This window comes from Gymnoscopelus microlampas (assembly GCF_963454915.1).
Source record: "Gymnoscopelus microlampas genome assembly, chromosome: 1".
In the NCBI taxonomy this organism is placed as follows: Eukaryota; Metazoa; Chordata; class Actinopteri; order Myctophiformes; family Myctophidae; genus Gymnoscopelus; species Gymnoscopelus microlampas.
Genome location: NC_139962.1, coordinates 27,673,793 through 27,693,959, shown reverse-complemented (window position 1 = coordinate 27,693,959; position 20,167 = coordinate 27,673,793). Strand labels below are relative to the sequence as shown.

Below are 20,167 nucleotides of genomic sequence, written 5' to 3'. Positions count from 1 at the left end.
CGGTTGCAGGCAGAGCTGTACTGTTAAAACCCAGCCAAGGAATGAACCATTTGGCTATGCAGCAAACCTAACCCAGGATACCATTCATTTCTTCCACTGTCCAGCTGTAGTTACATCTAGCCAGACTCCTGGATCACCAATTAACTTAGAAGTCACTTACTGTACTGACCTACTGGGACCCTGAAGCAACACTGCACAATGTTTTCCTAACTTTGCCATAACATGTTTTCTCACCAGTGGAATGCTTTTGTGTAGTCTTAACATCTGATAATGCTTGAGTTTGTGTGCCTCTGCTGTTGGGCTACATACAGTAGTATGTGCCTCAGTACCCGACAGTTACCTACAGTAATATCCATTTAGTGGCTTGCACAGATAGATGAAGTATCAAGACGGTAAAATATAGAATGCTATGTATTTAGCTGCTATAGCATGGAATCCATTCAAACTGAGTAAGCATGCTCGACTCTTGGTTTGAAAAAACACTTTGAAATAAACTGAGTCCAAATGTAATGCATTTGAACTGTTCACTTAGTGACTGTAGGCATGATGTAGCTTTGTCATTCAAGTGATTAATTAAAACATGTCTTCTTTACCTTGTGTGATTTATTCAACCTGTTGGCATGTTTGTATTCAACGGGTGAATGGTCACAACTCATATTTTCTTTAAACATACAGATACAGCATCAAAGCAATCAAACAATTTATGAAAGGCCAAAAACATTTGTCAAACATTTACATTAAGATGGAGCTGTTGCAGTAGTTTTCAAGCCTACGTAGTGATGAATGGTATAACAGTCAACACCTTGTTTGCCATGGTCATACTCTGCTACATGCAACCACCCTCCTTTTCAACTAAATTACATTGTAACCTCAGGAGTCGAGCTTAAATCCAGAATCACTCTACTGAAGTAATTTTTTATCAATTACTCACACCCTGAAGCCTTGAATTATGGAGATTTTTTTGGTTGTCACATTCCTAAGCCAATAATTTGATGACCGGGTGGCTGCTCAGTAGTACTGAGCAGAGACTCATACCCGATAGACTCCACCGGTCTAATTATTGGCTCAGGAATGCGACAAACAATCCATGAATTCAAGGCTTCATGGGGTGTGTAATTGATGGAAAAGTCATTTTTGGGGTGAACTCCTTTAGCACAAATTGCAATAGTGGCCAACACAGGTTTATACCTTAATTTGTACACACTTGAACATCACAACCAACCAATTTATTAACTTTCAATCATGATCAATCCATAAACATTTATCATACTTGTATGAACGACAGACCAATTTAACCCTTAATGTTTGTCGTACTGTAAGTAGCAAGATAAATGAATTCTGAAATGGAACATCTGTCCAGTCAACAACCTTAATGCTCCTCTGGTATCGAAAGAGGCATCCTGAAAAAGGTCACGTGCTATAACTTCCCTGTTATCAGAGAAACTCCTATAACAGCATCTATGCATGTGCAGGACATTTAAGGCTGTGAAAGAAAATGGTGATTTCCTCAGTTGTGTGTAGAATTGATCACGCCTCTGAGGAGTATTCTATCACTAAGATGACATGAGGGAACGTTATGGGACTAGCCATCCATATATTTGTTTTCATGGGTTGAACACAGTGTTCTCAATGTTTTCAATCTACACTATATTCCACAAAAAAAACAACCCCAACACGTCTCATGCACTCAACTCAAATGAGTGGTTCTGTCCACAGAAGGATTCTACACATTACACCACGTATGCCATCAAAAGGTGACTAGGGGTATCTCACAGAAAGTTAGAAAAGATGGGGCACCCCGTGGCTCAACTGGTGCGAGTGCATACATAAATAAGGCTATTGTCCTTCCTACAGCTGGCCTGGGTTAGAATCCGAGTCGGATAATCCGATTGAGGCTCTTCGCTGCATGTCATCCTCTCTCCTGCCTTTCCTGTCTCAGTGTCGGCATCAGAAATGACAATCAATCCAAAGGGGAAAAAACACTTTTTTTTAGTATAAAAGATACCCAATAGGCTTGTTTGTAAAACATTTATCAGGGTATAAGATTTCAGCTCTGTGAATTTACACTACATAATACAGTAGGATAAAGGAGCTGAGAAATTGGGTCATATTTTTCTTTGATAAATATAGCCTCAAATTTATGTAAACCAGAAACATAACTGCAATCCGCGAAAAGGCAAATACGCACATTTGGACGTACCGGATTTGCTACAGCTGTTTTATTTTACAGTCATTATCCAACACCGGTATCATTCCCAAATGGGGTACTTATTTGTTCTTCTCTCCCCTGACACCTTCCAGTTTTAGCAATGTCAGGAAAAAAGGAGTGACAAATAAAATGTGCGACCACTCTTCTGCATTCAGGGGTGAAGGTGCAGTCACACAGCTACTGGAAAAGTCTGTGTTTGTAGAGTCAAACGTGTCCATAATCCCAGTCCTATTTGCCAGCTGGAAGATTCTTTGTCCTGAAGACAGCCTTAAGGCATGTTATGTTGTCCTTGGACATGCATGGTATGTTGTCCTGGTACAAGTGAATCTTCTTGGTGGCCTGGGGGTAGATCATGGTGAACAGGCACTTCATTGTGATCCTGGGGCATATCTTGATGTGCTTGAGGTACAGGCTGATGGTCTTGGGGTTGGTCATGGTGGTCAGGAGGCATCTGATTGTCAACTCCATGAAACTCTGGAACTGCATTTCCTTCAACTGTAACAGGGAAGATGTCATTACATTATGTGAGAGGCCAGCCTACAATTTGAAACAGCTGTGTACAGTTTAAAGCAAAGGGGGAAAGTACAAATGAGGACACTTACTATGAACCTCAGGTTCTACATTCTGTGTTTTCAGCCTTTCCATGTGTTCTACTGCCTGAAAAAGACAAGAAGAATGACAGTGGACTGACATTAGCATAGTTTTTTCTTTTTCAGTTGCACAAAACAGCAGTAGGATTCAGTATAAGCAAGTTCATTTGACATTCAAAAAGGGGAGCTTTGTCGATATTTAATGAATGCTATCGATCATAATTGTATCAAAAATGTTCACATGTACTGTCAAATTTTCCCTTTAAATCCTACAAGGGTAGTCATGAGAAGAATTTACATTTAGCTCCTGACTAAATTTGTGATTTGTATCCACCATATGACTAGCCTGGTAAACCCCCCCCCCCCCCCCCCCCCTTCCGGAAATCTCATTTGCAAAAATGGAAATGAGATATTGGGAGGGAGGGGTTTAACAGGCTACCATATGACCATCACTATATTAAAAAAAAGTAAGTAAGTGGAAGTAAGCAATGTTACTCATGCATCATATTTGCTCACGCTATCTTGTTTTGTTATTGATGCAGAAATAAATAGGGAGGATCAGCAATTAGCAATGCTCCAGAAAGATATAGCCTACCAGAAAATGACTCACGGTACTACAAAGTGAATGAGTTAAAGGGGTATTTTGAACTACGGTTTTATTATCTTTTCTATGACGTTATATCTTAGGATGAATGGTACAGTAGAAAAATGTCATAACTCCATCCCAGGTCCGCCACAGCTTAAAATGTGCGCCAATAGGCCTTGCGCTAGATTGGGTATTTTAATAGCTTTTTTTTGTGAGATCTGACGTTCATAGTGACAGAACACAAAAAAAAAAAAACAGAAGTCTCACTAGACGAGATCGAAATCTCGAGATTTCTATCTCGCCTTTTTTGCATAGTGTTCTGTCACTATGAACGTCAGATCTCACCAAAAAAACAACAACCAAAAAAGCTATTAAAATACGCGATGTAGCGCAAGGCTTCAAGGCGCACGTTTTAAGCTGTGGCGGACCCGGGATGGAGTTATGACATTTTTCTACTGTACCATTCATCCTAAGATATCATTAAGTCATAGAAAAGGTAAGAAAACCTTAGCCCAACATTCTCCTTTAAAAGGTAGGGTAAGTGATTTGCCATTATTCAAATTGCAAAATGGGTCTATATTCTGATAGTGCTATAGTGTGTTTGTTCGGTAAAAGGGGTCTCCCATATTTCTCCAGCTCTTTATTAAACAGAAAATGCATTTTCAGTGCTCTCTCCTGATTGTCTTAAATGTTGTCAGCTATCTGAAAATGTACTATATTCTCTTTACTAAAGAGCTGGAGAGACCCCTGTGACTGAACAAACGCTCTGTAGCAATGATTACTATCAGAATATAGTACTTTAACCTTAAAATATCCCAAAAATATCACTTACCCTACCTTTAATAAACAGAAACTTCATTTTCAGGTAGGTGACAACATTTCTGCCAATCAGGAAAGAGTACCTATTTATCAGCTTAATTTTTTATAGTGTTCCAGTTCCAATTTTGTCAGCTCATTTCTTTGTCATCACTTGTATCCTGACTGAATTCTCTATCCTGATCGGATAAAATTGGTATCCCGACCTGAAAATGCATTTTCTGTTTAATAAAGAACTGGAGAGACAGAGACTAAACACTCTATAGCAAAAGTACTATCAGAATATAGAGCTACTTAACACTTTTTATCTGTCCAATACTAGCATGCCCTCACAATTATCCTGTATGATCGTGGATAGTATCACAATGCCATGACTATATGCCATTCTATAAATGCTGTGCATGTACTGTATGAATGGTTCAGATGACACATTAAAATGGCCCGATTGGGAATGACAATTATATGTTATTATATATGTCAAGTAATGTGTTATTATATATTATTAACTCAAGCTAATAACCACCCTGGGCTTGAGCGTAAATAATAGGCTGTGGTAACCTGTGGTCTGAAGGAGTTGCTACATACAGTACACTGCCATGGCCAGCCTTCTAGCTTGCTAATAAACGTAACCAGTAATCACTAACTGCAAATAATGGGTTTTGGAAAAGAAAGTGAGCAATGTATTACCTGCTGCAGTTCTACTTTCTGTGCATTCAGTTGTTCCTGCTGTCTCTCCAACTCCTCTCTTTGTTTCTGGAGGTCAACAGCCTTCTGGTTGAGGTCTTGCTCTTGCTGAACTAGATGCTCCTCAAACTCTCTCATCTCCTCATCTGTGTACGCCTGGTTCTGTTCCAGGGTCTGAGGAACATAGGGGGCATTAATGCGGCACTGCAATCTTGCTTCTCGTAGTAAAAATGGACTACAGCTCATTTGAGTGACAAACAAGCAGAACAAGATGGCATTATATTCTGTCTCACCTCCCAACTATCTGGCTCTAGGAATTCCTTTTTCTTTGTAGCGACCAGGAACTCGTCCATGGAGACCAATCTGTCTTTGTTGGAATCTACCTGATGGGAGCACAGAGCTTCGTGAATCAGTGCATCACTGTTCACTGAGGCAAAAATGCATTAACAGATTTAAAGCGGCAAAGCAGCGATTCAAGAGCGAGCGGCATTTACCTCATTCATAACATGCTCCCTCATGCGTAGCCTCTCCTCCTCCATCTCCACCATGTCATCCTCTTCATTGGTGGGATCATAGATCTTCTCCAGCTGAAAACACACACACACACACACACACACACACACACACACACACACACACACATTATACCGGTGTCACTAGAAACATCATTCATTGCTATGGCAAGTAGTCACCAACGTGCCATAACATTACCTCCTTAGTGAAGAGAGCTTCCAGTTCCTGTTCGTCAAAGAAGCCATCTCCATTGGTGTCTGCACGATCAAGAAAGATATAAGTCAAACCACATTGTGTAATAGACAAACACAGCAGCATTCACACAATGGATAAGTGGTCTGCTGTCATAGACGGGATCACCTGCTCCTGTCTATGACAGCAGGGCTTACCGTGCAGGTTGAAGAAAGTCTTGGGGTCAAAATCTTCAGGGTCCAAACCATCAGCTTCCTCCCATACCTCCTTGAGCTGATTCTGGCTCCCCTACACATCGTAAAAACAAGCACACTTTTAAAACACAGTGCACATGAAGTTATGACATTTGTGTTTTGAACTACTGGCAGTCAAAGAATTGAACACCACAACGCTCCACTGTGTCCATGCATGTCCATCTGACTCACCGGGTGGTTGACTTTTGGATGGTCAGCGTGCTTCTTCTTCAGATCCTCATAGTGCTCCTCCTCTTTTCTTCTCCCCTCCTCATCCAGTGTCTTCAAGTGTTCCTGTCTGTCGTGCTCCTTCATCATCTCATACCTCTTGAACTCCTCGTGTCTTTCTTTGTCAAAGTTCTCCAAGTCATTAGTGGCCTGGATTAAAACAGCATATTTAGGTAATATGAAGGAATGACATGCTTCACTTCAATACAAGATGAAATCCAAAGTTCCTTTAGAGCAGTAGTTCTCAAACATTTTTCAAGTCAAGGTTCCCCAGATTGATATGTATAACTTAAGGCCGTGGACCCCCATTGGAAAAGAGTTTGTGCCAGCGACACCCAGAAGAACATTTTAATCATTTTAATCATTACAAAATGTTCTGGATTTTTCAAAAATAGCAGATCTACAATCTGCATTGTAGATCTTCTATTTTTGAATATCCGAATTATAAAATAGGGTAAGTGGATAAACTGGTTTTGATGCTATGTTAACCAATTTTGTTTTGGAACCACTTCAAGGACGACTGGGGGTCCCCGAACCCCACTTTGAGAACCACTGCTTAAGAGTGTTACGTTGTAGGCAAAACTCACTGATTTGATGAGCCGATCCAGATCGTCCACTTCAAACGTATGTGGATTCATGTGGTTCAAGTACTCAAATTGTTTCAATAGAACCTGATGATCCACTGCCATGTCTGTTTAGTGGGGACAAACAGTACCTTATTTCAATGCCATAGTTATAACAGATTACAACTGTATACCATTATGTTATTATACAGATCGTAGATGTGCCATTTTCACTATTTTTCAACAGAAAATGTTGTACATATGAATGGAACTATTCTAAGGATTATGCTAAATAGCTGTGATTATCTCAAATAATTATGATTACCGTAGATTATGTAATGTGTTCTTTATTATTTCTTGCTTTTCTTCCATTACGATTTTGTATCGTAATTTAAGTAAATTAAATTAATTCCTTGTAATTTATTAGCTTAAACAAAATTCTTATCCCAATAATATGACCTCAGCAATAATAACATATAGTTTACACCAAATAAAGACATCAGCAGCCAGCATACTGTACCATTCCCTCCTTCAAGGTCTTGCTTGGCCTTAATCAGAGTCCGGAGTCGGTTCACCTCCTGCCTCTTCAGCTCATCCAGTTTGGTTCTGACATGATGGCTGACAAAGTCCAGCTCTTTGGCCAGCTTGCCTTGCTGCATGATAAAGAGGTGTACCCAATTTGATGCAGTACTATTAAATATGCATGGGTTTTGAAATGATAAGGTAAAACGTATTCTGTAACTGCTAACTCCGAGTTTGTCACTGGGCTTTTGATAATCTAATAGAGACACGGTTGTAGTAAAAGAAAGCCTTTGCAAAGTTTGCAAAAAAATATCCTCTCTCTCTAGTGCTAGTGTGCCACGTTTCCCTATACTCTATTGAAACACCAGTAACCTACTAGAAACATTATTTCCACAGGAAATGTTATTCCCTGGCCAGGTAAATTCTAAAGTTCACACAAGCCACTAACAATTGTTACCAACAACATAGGTTTGTATGTCAACTGTAATTGTCTCTGCGAGGCAGGGACTATGTTTTGCCCGCTGTCCGTCCTTCTGTCTGTGAACAGCTTATCTCCGGCACCGTTGGCCCAATTGACGTGAAACTGTGCACACACACTCCCTGGATGCCTGAGCAGAAACTCTGCCCCAAACTTTTAAGATCGGCATGTTATAGCGCCACCAGGAGGCCGACTTTTGCAAAACAACATTTTTTGATACTACTCCTACAGATTTTGTCCAAACATCATGCAAATCGGTACACATTATCTCTTTAGTCATGTGATCAACACAGATCTGTCAGATTTGTCAAATTTCCATCTTGATTGGCCTAGATTGGCATCTAAAATTTACAGGAGTGGTTTGCTTTGAACAAAATGCCTCAAATCATGAGCGCAGTGTCCGATTGCCGTGAAAGGCCAAGGAAAAAATGCCACCCTTTTCACATTCGCCTATTATAGCGCCACCAGGAGCCCAATTTTTTATATTACTTCTACACATTTTGTTCAAACATTACTCAAATTGGTACACATTATGTCTATACATCAAGACGAACCTGTCAGATTTTTCCTATTTCATCCTGATTGGCTAAGTTTCTAAACTAAAGTTTGCAGGAGTGGCCAGTTTTAAACAAAATTTCCAAACCATGAACGCAATGTCCGACTGCGACTGTAAATTCCAAACATTACTGGCCCACAATAACATACCTGACCTGGCGGAGGCCTGTGCTCCGAGGAGCACTTTTTCTAGTTGGCTATCATTTACTTTTTTCTAATAAAACGAAACAAAAGATTTATTTTTACCTTTATATCTTCCATGTCTGTGTTATGGAGTTTTTCTCTGAAATGTTGATCTTTCTCTAGAAAATCGATGACTTCCCTGAGGTATCGGTCATAGTGGAGTCCGGTGTCCTAAAACAGACAACATAACATTACTGTCAATTGTCAACATCGGTTCATAGAGATAACACAAAAAGCACTATGACAATCAATTAATACATTTAATGTATTAATTGATTGTTAATGTATTAACATTCAATTAATAGACTATTTAATGGACATTAGTTTGAAAAGGGAGTAATTTCTTACCACATTAGCTGGGGCTTCTTCAGCTTTGGGCTCTGGTTGTTCAACCTTTGTCTTGTCCATGCTGATGGGCACTGCCTCTAGCAACAGCAGCTGGATCAGCAGCAGCAGCCAGCTGATCAGCAGCCTCCGGTTCCAGCACATCTGGAAACACACACAGTCGGTGAGTGAATAATAACACAAAGCTTCTCTTAACATTACTCTGTTATCCTAAGTGGACAGTGACACTTGGGTCTGTGTATGTGGCCAGCAAAGCTATTTTTAGTCTAGCCTTGGATCAAGACTATCATAGATGTATTTTATCGAGTCTGACTTTTACTTTCGTATCTACGATAGTCTTGGCTAGCACCCCCCAGTGCGTCCTGCACTTTCACCAGTAAAGCCCGTACTTCTCCGTACATGTACAAAGAACATAAATAAGGTGCTTACCCGGTTGCACCAAATGTTAACTCACCCTTCGGAATCTTTGTGCAATGTATTAGTCCGTATTTTTCATTAAAATAAGTATTTTAATCCCGTCTGTGTTGGATTCTGTCGGAAGTTCCCTGTATCCCTCAATTGGGCGGTAGTGACGGGGCGCATCCGGTGAAAGCCGGAATTACACTCAATGTAAACAAAGTAAACGAGGGGGGGGGAATGGCGTTCGCCACAGACGGGATTAAAACACATATCTATTGACAAAATACGGACTAATACAGCGCACAAAGACTCCGAGGGCAAGTTAACATTTGGGGCAACCGGGTAAACACCTTATATTTTGCATTTGTACATGTTCGGAGAAGTACGGGCTTTACTTGTGAAAGTGCAGGACAAACTGGGGGGTGCTACCCAAGACTATCGGTAGATATAAAAATCGATCAAATACATCGATGGTAGTCTTGATCTAAGGCTAATTTGTAGTCAAACTGTCACACTTACATTTCCTCACTATGTTCAGCTCTAGCAGTCTTGTATGTATCTCGTTCATCATGGATTGTAGCGTTGAGCTTTAGCACTGACTGACAGATCACTGACTAAACATGAAAATGAGGAAACGTGTGCTTCCCGTCCACGTAAGTTGTCGTAACATGGACGTTAACGTAAAGTAAAAGCCTCATAATTATGAATTAATACCCAAGTTGAGAATACTCACTTTGATTAGAATCCTGAACCCTGTGGTCTTGTTCTTTGCCGTTTCTCTCAGCTGGTGTGTGTATGTATATGGTGTAGCTAAACGTTAGTTAGCTACTGAGCAGCAGTGTAGGTTGTCCCGCGTAGTGTGATTGGGTTAGATGTATTAGTCCCGCCTTCTAAACTATTGCATTAATATCGCTGTTGGTCTCCTCAGCTGTCCGTCAAGCGTGGGAGGGGGAATGGGGCAGCGTTGCCATGTTTTGTTAGAGAAATAAGCAACCAGGTCTTTGAAAACAAGCCCAAAAAGAAGCCACATGAGTCATGATATGAGCACTTTATTGGCTATTTAAAAAAAAAGAAAATAAGACATTAAAAAAAAAAGTATTTTTGAAACAATTTAACAACACAAATCTTGTATGGGGGTTCCAGGCATAACATATTTATATTTTGACGGGGTGGTCCGCAGACATGAGAAAAGACATGAAAAACTGGTTTAAACAGCATTAGGAAGCAAGCGCTGCAAACCGCAACTACCAATATTTACACGCAATTTACAGAAAAATAAGCCCAAAGTCGCTTTTAATAAGCGGACATGGCAACCGTGGGGAATGGGGTAGCACGTTGCGTTGCATTGACTCCATTCTGGGACGTGGCGAGATGACTTTACTGCAGGTGGGCGTGTCCCTTTGCATCTCATTATACTGAGGGCCAACGACCTCTAGCCACATAGTATGCAAAGTAGATTTGCTCCTACCAGTCTTTAAACTAAAGTTACATCCGTTTTAAAATGACCATCATACATTATATGTGATAGATAGAAGCAGTGGTGTAAAAAGTACAAAAATGTTTTACTTAAGTAAAAGTATCAATACTGTGCGTTCGGAAATAGCGCACCGGAGCGCACTCGCCTATTAGTTTGTATTGGCCAGTGCGCTCAGTCAGTGCTGTATTTCCGAACGCAAATACTCTGTTACAAGTAAAAGTCAGGAATTCAAAATTTACTAGAGTGAAAATACAAAAGAATTGGTATCAAAATGTACTTAAAGTACCAAAAGTAGAAAGTACTCATTATCGATAATTTGTGAGAAATTGTGTCCAATTTCACAAGTTTTCAAAAGTATAAATTGTATACAAAATAAATCTTCAGAAAATAGCAGCTCAGCTCTACACAAGCTCACAGTGCATTGCAATGCAACACATTGTGAGTTGTGTGGCTATTTTCAAATATAAACAAATCAATCAATAATAATTAAAATCTGTAAAGTAACTAGTTTTCAACAAATTGTAGTGGAGTAAAAGTATGATATTTGCCTCTGAGATGTAGTGGAATAGAAGTAAAAGTGCTGAAAAATGGAAATACTCCAGTAAAGTAAAAAATGCCTCAAACATATACTTAAGTATACAGTACTTGAGTAAATGTACTTAGTTACTTAACACCACTGAGAAAAGGTGATGTGCTGCTGTATGTCAAATGGTAGGCTGTGTTTTTGATCTATCAAATAGCAAGCCAACTGCATTTAATTAGGTACCAGTGACTATCTGTTATTTTTCATTATTAGTTTTCACCGTGCTCTCCTTTATGACTTTTGTAATGCCCTAAGATCAGTTAATGTATAATGCTATCATATACAGTAATGCAATTTGTTGTTTTTAAAATAAGTGCTAAATAGCTCTATATTCTGATCGCAATCATTACTAGAGTATGGGTCTTCCACAGGGGGTCCTCGTAGCCTATTTACTACAGGGAGGCGTCACATTTTTGTGTGATAGGCTGATTCAGGCCGGGATACCAATTTTATCCAATCAGGAGAAAGAACTCATACAGCTAGGAGGATGCAGGATAAACAATTGAAATTGGAAGTTAAACAATATACAAATGTAAGTAAGCTGATAATGATCTTTGTGGGGTTCTATCTCCTTATTGGAGACAATTGGTTGGCTATCTCGACCTGAAAATTCTGTTTACTAAAGAGATGGGAAGACCCCTGTTACTGAACAAACCTACTACAGTATGTATTCTATTCTATCGAACAAGAATATTGAGCTCACACACACACACACACACACACACACACACACACACACACACACACACACACACACACACACACACACACACACACACACACACACACACACACGCGAGACAAGGGAGCACTGGTTTTCTTTCACTCATAATGTCCCACAGCGCACTTATTGGGGAAGGGGAACACTTATTCCACATCTCATGTGCCAATTCTATTCCATCTACCACAGCTTTCCAACTCGGAAAGCAGGTGTATCAACATGCCAGGCCTCACTGTTAGCACACCTTCCTGGTTTTCCATTTGTATATTATAAGATTTGGTTTTGAATTCATGATTTTCTTGTGACTACATCAATTTCTTTTGTTTAAGGTACAACATTTTCAGTGATTGATTCAACTTTAATCCAAAAGTAATTCAAAAGTATTAAGATTAGATATTTTTTTGTTATCTAAAGGATTATGATCATTTTTAAAAATTGCCTTGTAATTTGTATTCTGACTTTGTAATCTGACCCAACCCTTTAATGCCAACGTTTAATGTACCTTACTGTTTGCAGAGGAGGAACTTTCACTGATATTTGAGTTCATTACAATGTATGTTCATGTGTAGCTGCCTGCTGTTACCCACAAGACAGCTTACTGTCCAAATCAAGTCACTTCTCTCTAATGTTATGTTGGCCAAATGTGAAGAGTAAGGGAGGTAATTGTAAGTGGGTGGTTGTATGATGCCAGAATGTATCATCTGAAGGTGTTATTAGAAGGAGTGTATGGGATATTGTTGGACTTTATTCTGAAAGCTTTACACTTCTTTGTAATGGATTATTGAAGTAATAATACAATAGCAATAGCAATATTACACTGGCATGTTGGAGTAGACAGCAGTCCACCACAAGATGTCACTGTCAGCATGTAATGCTTTTGAATGATTTAAACAAATATACATTAGTGTGTGTGTGCTGATGCTGACATATTTGTTCATTTGTTTGATCATTGCTATGGAGTGATTGTTCAGTAACAGTGGTCTCCCCATCTCTCCAGCTGTTAAGTAAAATCTCTCAACTTCAATGTTGCAGTTATGCTAACTGCTTATTCTTGTTCTTATGTTTAATCATTCCAGTTTCACATGTTTATCCTGTATCCTGTATGAGTTCTCCTGATCGGATACAATTTGTTTCCTGACATGAATTTTTTGTTCACTGAATAGCTGGAGAGATGGGGAGACAACTGTTACTGAACAAACACTCTATGATTGCTACCAGAATATGCTGTATAACACTTATCACACTTATTTGAACAAAAAGAAGTATGGCTCACCCTTTGCTTACTTACTTATTTAGTTAGTTAGTTAGTTAGTTAGTTAGTTAGTTAGTTAGTTTATTTATTTATTTGTTTATTATTCAATTTATTGTGATATATGTACTTTAATAATATATTTACGGAAAGAGGAAGGATTATTTTGAACCTCAATGAATGTGCATTATATGCATAGATTTTGTAGAATCAGGAAGTGGAAAGTAACGATGGCAAGATTAGCATGTACAGTACACGTATATATATTGACATATCTGCCATAGCAAGGGAGTCATTAGTGTACAGTGACTGCATGAGTTTGATCCTGGCACGTGTTTCGCTCTTTCCTCATTTCCTTGTAAAGCATCACTGACAAACTGAAAGGAAGGACTGTTGGCTGCTCTCCCTCTCAAGCTGCTACTCCATCGAATAGTTTGAATCCAGCCAGAAGGCAGCAGTCTCTGATTAATGGGCCCATGTCCACCTCTCACCCCAACCCTGCTCACTGGGCTCTTGGGGAGATCTTGGATAAAGCCATGAGGCTGTACTTACAGCTACTACTATACACACCTCTCAACACATCCTTGATCTTACTGACTCTTGAAGCCAGACTTGGCCTTATATCTGTTGCAGAATAAAAACGGAATAATGTCAGTAACTGTTTACTGCTTTTTACATAAGAGAGAGATATATGGAGGAGGAGGAGAAGGGGGGCAGATATTGACCATCCCACATTTAGTGATATCACTCATATGCTGTCTATCACCTTGTATTGTTTGTGTCCTTCCTTTCCTCTCTATAAGCACTTTGAAAATAAACAATTTTACTTATTTGTAAGAGTATAGTGCCTTAGTGCCTTGACCCCATAACCACAGCATCCCCATGGTCAGGGCCGGACTGGGACCAAAATTCAGCCCTGGCATTTTGGTCCGGACCGGCCCCCACCACCCCCCCCCCCCCCCCCCCCCACCCCCCCATTTTGTCAACGGGGGGGGGGGGGGGGGGGTTTCACGGAGCCAGCCCAGCCCTGCACATGAACTCTGCGGCCGCACTGAGGCGCCTGCTGGAAAGCATCCCAGCCCAAACATTAACGTAACTAATAATTGGGCCGCGCGACTCGGATATGACCGTAATAACCCTAAAACATTTTTAAAAATATATTTTTCAAAAAAAAAAAAAAAAAAAAAAAAAATTCTTTTTTTTTTTTTTCTGGCCCAGTGGCCCACTGGCCCAGCGGCCCACCGGGCATTTGCCCGGTACGCCAAATGGCCAGTCCGCCGCTGCCCATGGTTCAATTCTGGCTTGGCAATCCTGTATTACTTGTCACTCTGCCCTTTTTTTCCTGTCTCTCTACATTCTCCTTTCAGAATAAAGCAGAAATGTCAAAAGGATAAGCATGAGTGCTGTTCATATCTGCACCAGCTTTTGACAGGTGTACAGATTATTTTCTGCTTTTCAAAGGATAATCAGTAAAAACTATCAAGAATATACATTAATATTAATTATTTGAATCAAGTGCCCCCTATACTGCCCAAGGGGTCTTAAGCATCTGCTTGGGCCAGATAAGATCAAATAGAAGCCAGAAGTTAGTTTCTTGGGTGACATGAAAACATTTGGCTCATAAATGTATGAGCCTGTCAATAATGCTCCATTAAATGAATTTGGACTGGTACAGACAGCGAAGCATTCAGACAAAATTGCATATTTAATATGACCAAATAGCACTGTTGTTTCTGTTAAGAGTTTAATAGTTCAGTGTTTTGAAAAGCAATTAATCTTTGTCTCAGAATGAATATGATGAAAGAAACACTGCTGCTCCATGTAATCTAGTAAAAGAGAGAAGAATATCGCTCCAAAAGTTACCCAATAATGCAGGGCCTAGGAGACATTTGGATTCAGTACACACTATATATTGTCGCTCGGGTGGAAACATTGTATGTCCAAAACTGTTACTTTTCAGTTCCAATGTAGTTATTATTTAGTCACAAGCTCATGTTAATATATTTCCTTGGTTAAATATACCCACAGAAAGACCACTTTCTCTTTTAGAATTGCTCAAATATAGCAGAAATACTAGCAGATCTACAGAGCTTGTAGATTGGCTACAAGCACACTTGTAGGATGAAGTCTGGCATTCATTTACAAAAAACATACAAAAATGGAGATACAAGGTTTCTGCCCGACAGTCACAATATCTGACTTCTCTGAGGTGAAGGGATAGTTTGAGAGAATGTGTCACTCACAACCAAGATGTTATCGATTTTCTGTGTAGGCACCTGCCTGTTTGCTCGGATGCTGGTTATTGTTCCTCAACATCAAAATGCATAACCCATCCCTAAGTGTTAAGAAGTGATTGAAGAGAATGAAATGGAGTTATTTATTACATTTTCTGCAGAGCCCCTCTTCCATAAGCCGTGATTCAACGGGAGCAGGCTCTCTAAGGAAACAACGATAACATTGAGTCACCTTGCTGCATTGTGAGCCTCTGGCGGAGTGGAGAGAGGCAGGAATCAGCAGCAGCACAGACCATGCTGCATAGCTGCACTGGACTGCGCATCAATTGTGTGCATGTGTGTGCAAGTGAATGTGAGGACGTGGATGGGTGAGGGGTGCAGGGGATGATAATAAATTGTGAAGCAAGGTCAAATAACAATTAATAGACAGAATCTCAGATGATTACACTGCACACTCTGGTTCATTTATTGTGTGTGTGTGTGTGTGTGTGTGTGTGTGTGTGTGTGTGTGTGTGTGTGTGTGTGTGTGTGTGTGTGTGTGTGTGTGTGTGTGTGTGTGTGTGTGTGTGAGTGAGAGGGAGAGGGAGAGAGAGAGAGAGAGAGAGAGAGAGAGAGAGAGTGTGTGTGTGTGTGTGTGTGTGTGTGTGTGTGTGTGTGTGTGTGTGTGTGCGCACGCATGCATGTGTGCATACATGCATGTGTGTGCGTGCATGTGTGTGATTTAATCTAATAATACCCAACCTAGATATTTGTGCACTGATTGATGTCAAGTTGTCAACCCATGTGATAATGTTTTAATCTGGTTGTTTGGATAATTTAAAGTCATGGGATGTGTTATTCAATATTTGTCCTTGGAGTTGCACATTCAATTGGATCACTCACCATGACCTGGTGAAATTGTCTCCATGTGTAACTATTTGCTCTGATCAGAACAGTGCTTCATAAACTATGGGGGACATGCAGAGACATATCAAACAGAGGAGTCAGGTGAGATATGTCCACTCAAAGTTTTGTCTGCCTCAATAAGTTTGAGGTCGCACAAGAATCAATAAATCATAGAGGATGACCGTGAATATTTATTATAAATTAAAATTAATTTGGTCCCAAATGTAGTGAGTTGCGGAGACACTAATAATATAAAATATGCTCAAAAGAGCTTAACAAAAAAATATTTATAATGTTGTTTAATGCTCTTTGCTCTGGTGTAAAACTTTTGTATACCCCACCAAATACTTTTATCACTCAGGAGATGTATTCTGGGTCTGATAAGTTTGTTGGGATATCATTTGTTCTACCAAAAATACTTTATATAAAACACTAATAGGCTACATGATAACACCCATAGTTGCCCATAGTACACAGTACTGCACAACACTGGTATTTGCAAAGATGGAATTCTCTCTTAATGTCTAATTTTCAGGAACAAACTGCTCGTAATATGCTGCATCAGCAACAATGATGTATGGGATGGAAACCAGGAAATCAAACCAAAAGCTTGGTGCCTGTCTTTTGTGTAATTTAGAGTGATACAGCTACTCATGGCACTGTGACTTTGTGCTTTGCCTGCCTTACACCGTCAAGCAAAATTTATGGGCAGCATCACAAATTTGGGCAGGTCAGCTGTTTGATGCAGTGTAAGCATTATTGTAATGTGTCATGGTTGGGAAGGCACTCTGTCCTCAAGGTCTTGACTGCAGTGATGTGAAGCCCATCAGTTCAATAAACGCTATAATAGGCCTATACTTAGACACAGATGCATCAAACTGTAGCTTATCCCAATGGTTATTATTTCATTTGTTCAAGGATTTGTCCATTCATGCTTCCTGTGCTCAACTGAGACTCATATTTTGCTTTTCTTCTTGCTGTTCAAAATGCCCTCAGATGTCTTTTTCCTTTCACTTACTTAGTCTATAATCACATTTCAGTTTCCTACTGTATGACAGCTCAAATTTTAAATGACAAAATCATGAAACAAAGTCCTATTGTTTTCTCAAAAGCAACATGGTGGTGCAGCAACTTAATGCCAAGGGTTAGATACATTTCTCAGGAGGAATCAGGGATCTCGTACAATGTTATCAAGTGTCTGATGTATCCATGTCACACGACCATTGTCCCTGGAATGCGTTAAGCTTCAAGGAACAGTGCTTTAATTCAATGCATTCCTGCAGGGCTATAGGCTACACCCCGTATTTGCCGCACTGGGGCTGGAGATGTTGAGGAGCTGTAGTAGATAGATAGATAGATGTCAGAGAGCTAGTTTGAAGCAGTGTAACAACCTAATGTGTGTTGCTGCCTGGGAACGAATGACACACTGAGGATTGTGCCGTTTTCGTCGGCTGATGATAGTGAGGGAAAAAACGCTGTGTCGAAGTTTGCTCTTGCTTCCCCTTTAGCCCTGGTCCAGACTCAGAGCGTTAGCGAGTTCTCTCTAACGCCCTGCCAGCCGCGCTGCTCTGCTCGTAGACCAGAAATTCCACTGCCGTGCGAGGTCTGCGTCTTTAGCAACAATAAACAAAACTACTTCGCTACTCACCGAAACAAATAATGGTTTGTGTTGTTGAAAGTCTATTCTCCTGGGTGGGAAGGCTCTCAGGACCCCACCTTCTCTGTATAATACACTTTTTGGGCAGAAAATAAAATATGTCCGCCAGACGGATTTTTTTTTGTTTTACTCCACTGCGCCCTCTACAGATCTAGTCCATATAAATTACCATTGACCAGATCTGTAGAGGGCGCAGTGGAGCAAATAAAATAATTTCCGTCTGGCGGACATATTTTATTTTCTGCCCAAAAAGTGTGTTATACAGAGAAGGTGGGGTCCTGAGAGGCTTCCCAACCTGGAAAATAGACTTTCAAAAACACAAAACCACCTTCTTTTGGTGATTAGCGAAGTAGTTTTGTTTGTTCACTAAAGACGGAGACCTTGCACGGCAGTGGAAGTTTCGGTCTAGGAGCAGAGCATCGCGGCTGGCAGGGCGTCAGAGAGAACTCGCTAACGCTCTGGACCAGGGCTACTTCCCCTTTAAAACTATGCAGCCCTAGCGGTGAAGCAGTGTTCGGGTTCCCTGGAAAGTGTTCGGAGGGACAATGAATGTAGAGCCACTGAGGCTACAGACGGGATCATGGCGGCACGGGACACTCTACCTGACCACTGGTCGTACGGAGTTTGTAGAGACGGCAGGGTCTTCTTTATTAAGTGAGCTTCTTAGTTTTTAGTTTTAAAATGTGTTTTCGTGATGTTATGTTGCACGACGTTTGTCATAGCAAAAGCGTGTACGGCGTGGAAATTGCCTTAATTTTGTCGTTGAGTAACAGGTGTCTTGACTTTCTTGCAGTGATACAAGTCATACCACTACTTGGCTACATCCTCGCACTGGTGAGCCTGTCAACTCCGGACACATGATCAGATCAGGTACGCCGCACAGCAGGGTCATTATGTATCTGGATTGCATTGAATCAGTTTTCCACAGTCCTGTCTGTGTGTGTTCTTCTCTAGCATGTTTGTATTCGTGTTGCAGATTTACCCAGAGGCTGGGAGGAAGGCTTCACGGACGAGGGGGCCAGCTACTTCATCAAGTGAGTAGCGTTTCATTTGAGAAATTCCCAAAGCAGTCTTGTCCGTTTTTTTGTGCAGTGTCAAGTCAAGTGTACAAGTGACTGTGCGTGCTGCTACGCGCGTGGATGTGTGTGTTATGCGTGCTTATAGTGGCATAATGATGGCAATGCCATGCCATGCCATGCCAACTCATCACCAAAATGAGTTTGGATGCAGCAGTGCTGCACACATGTCATGCAGGGAAAGAGACGTATGGTAGAAGGGATGCCATGATGACATCCCCTTCTACCACACGTCTCTTTATCCCTGCATGACATGTGCGCAGCAGTACTACTACTGCTGCTGCTGCTGCTGCTGCATCCAACTCATTTTGGTGCTGCCTGCAGGCTGCAACAGACTGTTCATTGAAGTAAAATCTGCAATGATGACACACACACACACACACACACACACACACACACACACACACACACACACACACACACACACACACACACACACACACACACACACACACACACACACACACACACACACACTTTATGGCCACCAACTAACTCTAGTTTTGCCTGCATGTTTTGGCAGGGAATTGACTTTGTCTTTATGGCCACCAACTAACTCTAGTTTTGCCTGCATGTTTTAGCAGGGAATTGACTTTGTCAAGCAGGACAGTAGGAAAAAGCAATTGAAATTCAGCTCACAGCCTCCTTGCAGGACATCTACTCTCTCCATTAGATAGCAGTATTAGTGTGTGTGTGTGTGTGTGTGTGTGTGTGTGTGTGTGTGTGTGTGTGTGTGTGTGTGTGTGTGTGTGTGTGTGCGTGCGTGCGTGTTTGAGTATGTGTGGGGCACAGAAAATGAGAGCGAATTGAAAGGGGGCAGGAGAGTTATTTAACTGTATGACCGTATGGTGACAGAGATGTATAGCATGATTACATTCTTCAAGCAGAGGGGACAGAATTTCCAAAGTCACTCGTTTTCGGCACAGTACTATTGAGGGGGGAAAAAAGAAGAAGAGAAAACGCCTACGAATTCCTCTCTCAGCAACATGGCTTACCTGAGCTTTTAGTTTGTAATGAACACATTCAAGCACTGTGATTTAATTTCAGTTATTTGTTTAAATGTCATCCGCATTATTGCACTGTAAAATCTATTGTTAATCGAACTCTGACAGTGTAAAATTGGTTAACCACTTTCAACCTGGCATCCCATGTTATTATATGCGAAGCATAAAAAGAAATTCCCCAAAAA

The 20,167-nt window shown here is 40.6% G+C and overlaps 1 protein-coding gene across 2 annotated transcripts; it reads right to left on the bottom strand.

The window, feature by feature from the left end:
- Positions 1–1,204: 1,204 nt before the first annotated feature.
- nucb2a (nucleobindin 2a) lies at positions 1,205–9,934 on the bottom strand. Of its 2 annotated transcripts, none has more exons than XM_084066042.1 (13): positions 9,830–9,934; positions 8,701–8,841; positions 8,416–8,523; positions 7,135–7,267; positions 6,639–6,742; positions 6,016–6,201; positions 5,788–5,878; positions 5,597–5,655; positions 5,380–5,472; positions 5,179–5,268; positions 4,889–5,059; positions 2,806–2,866; positions 1,205–2,704 (listed from the first exon to the last, which is right to left on the bottom strand). In XM_084066042.1, the coding sequence occupies exons 2-13, from the start codon at positions 8,839–8,841 to the stop codon at positions 2,478–2,480; spliced, it is 1,464 nt and encodes a 487-aa protein (XP_083922168.1). In that variant the 5' UTR covers positions 9,830–9,934; the 3' UTR covers positions 1,205–2,477. The 2 variants fall into 2 exon arrangements, with proteins under 2 accessions (XP_083922168.1, XP_083922169.1); XM_084066043.1 differs by having other exon boundaries at positions 2,812–2,866.
- Between the last annotated feature and the right edge of the window lie 10,233 nt (positions 9,935–20,167).

Excerpts from the sequence above, each read along its gene's own strand:
- nucb2a (XM_084066042.1), bottom strand. The coding sequence starts at position 8,841 with ATGTGCTGGAACCGGAGGCTGCTGATCAGCTGGCTGCTGCTGCTGATC. Across the intron at positions 6,743-7,134 it reads AGACCTTGAAGGAGGGAATG|ACATGGCAGTGGATCATCAG; the intron begins GTACAGTATGCT and ends CCCACTAAACAG. Across the intron at positions 5,269-5,379 it reads GGGAGCATGTTATGAATGAG|GTAGATTCCAACAAAGACAG; the intron begins GTAAATGCCGCT and ends TGCTCCCATCAG.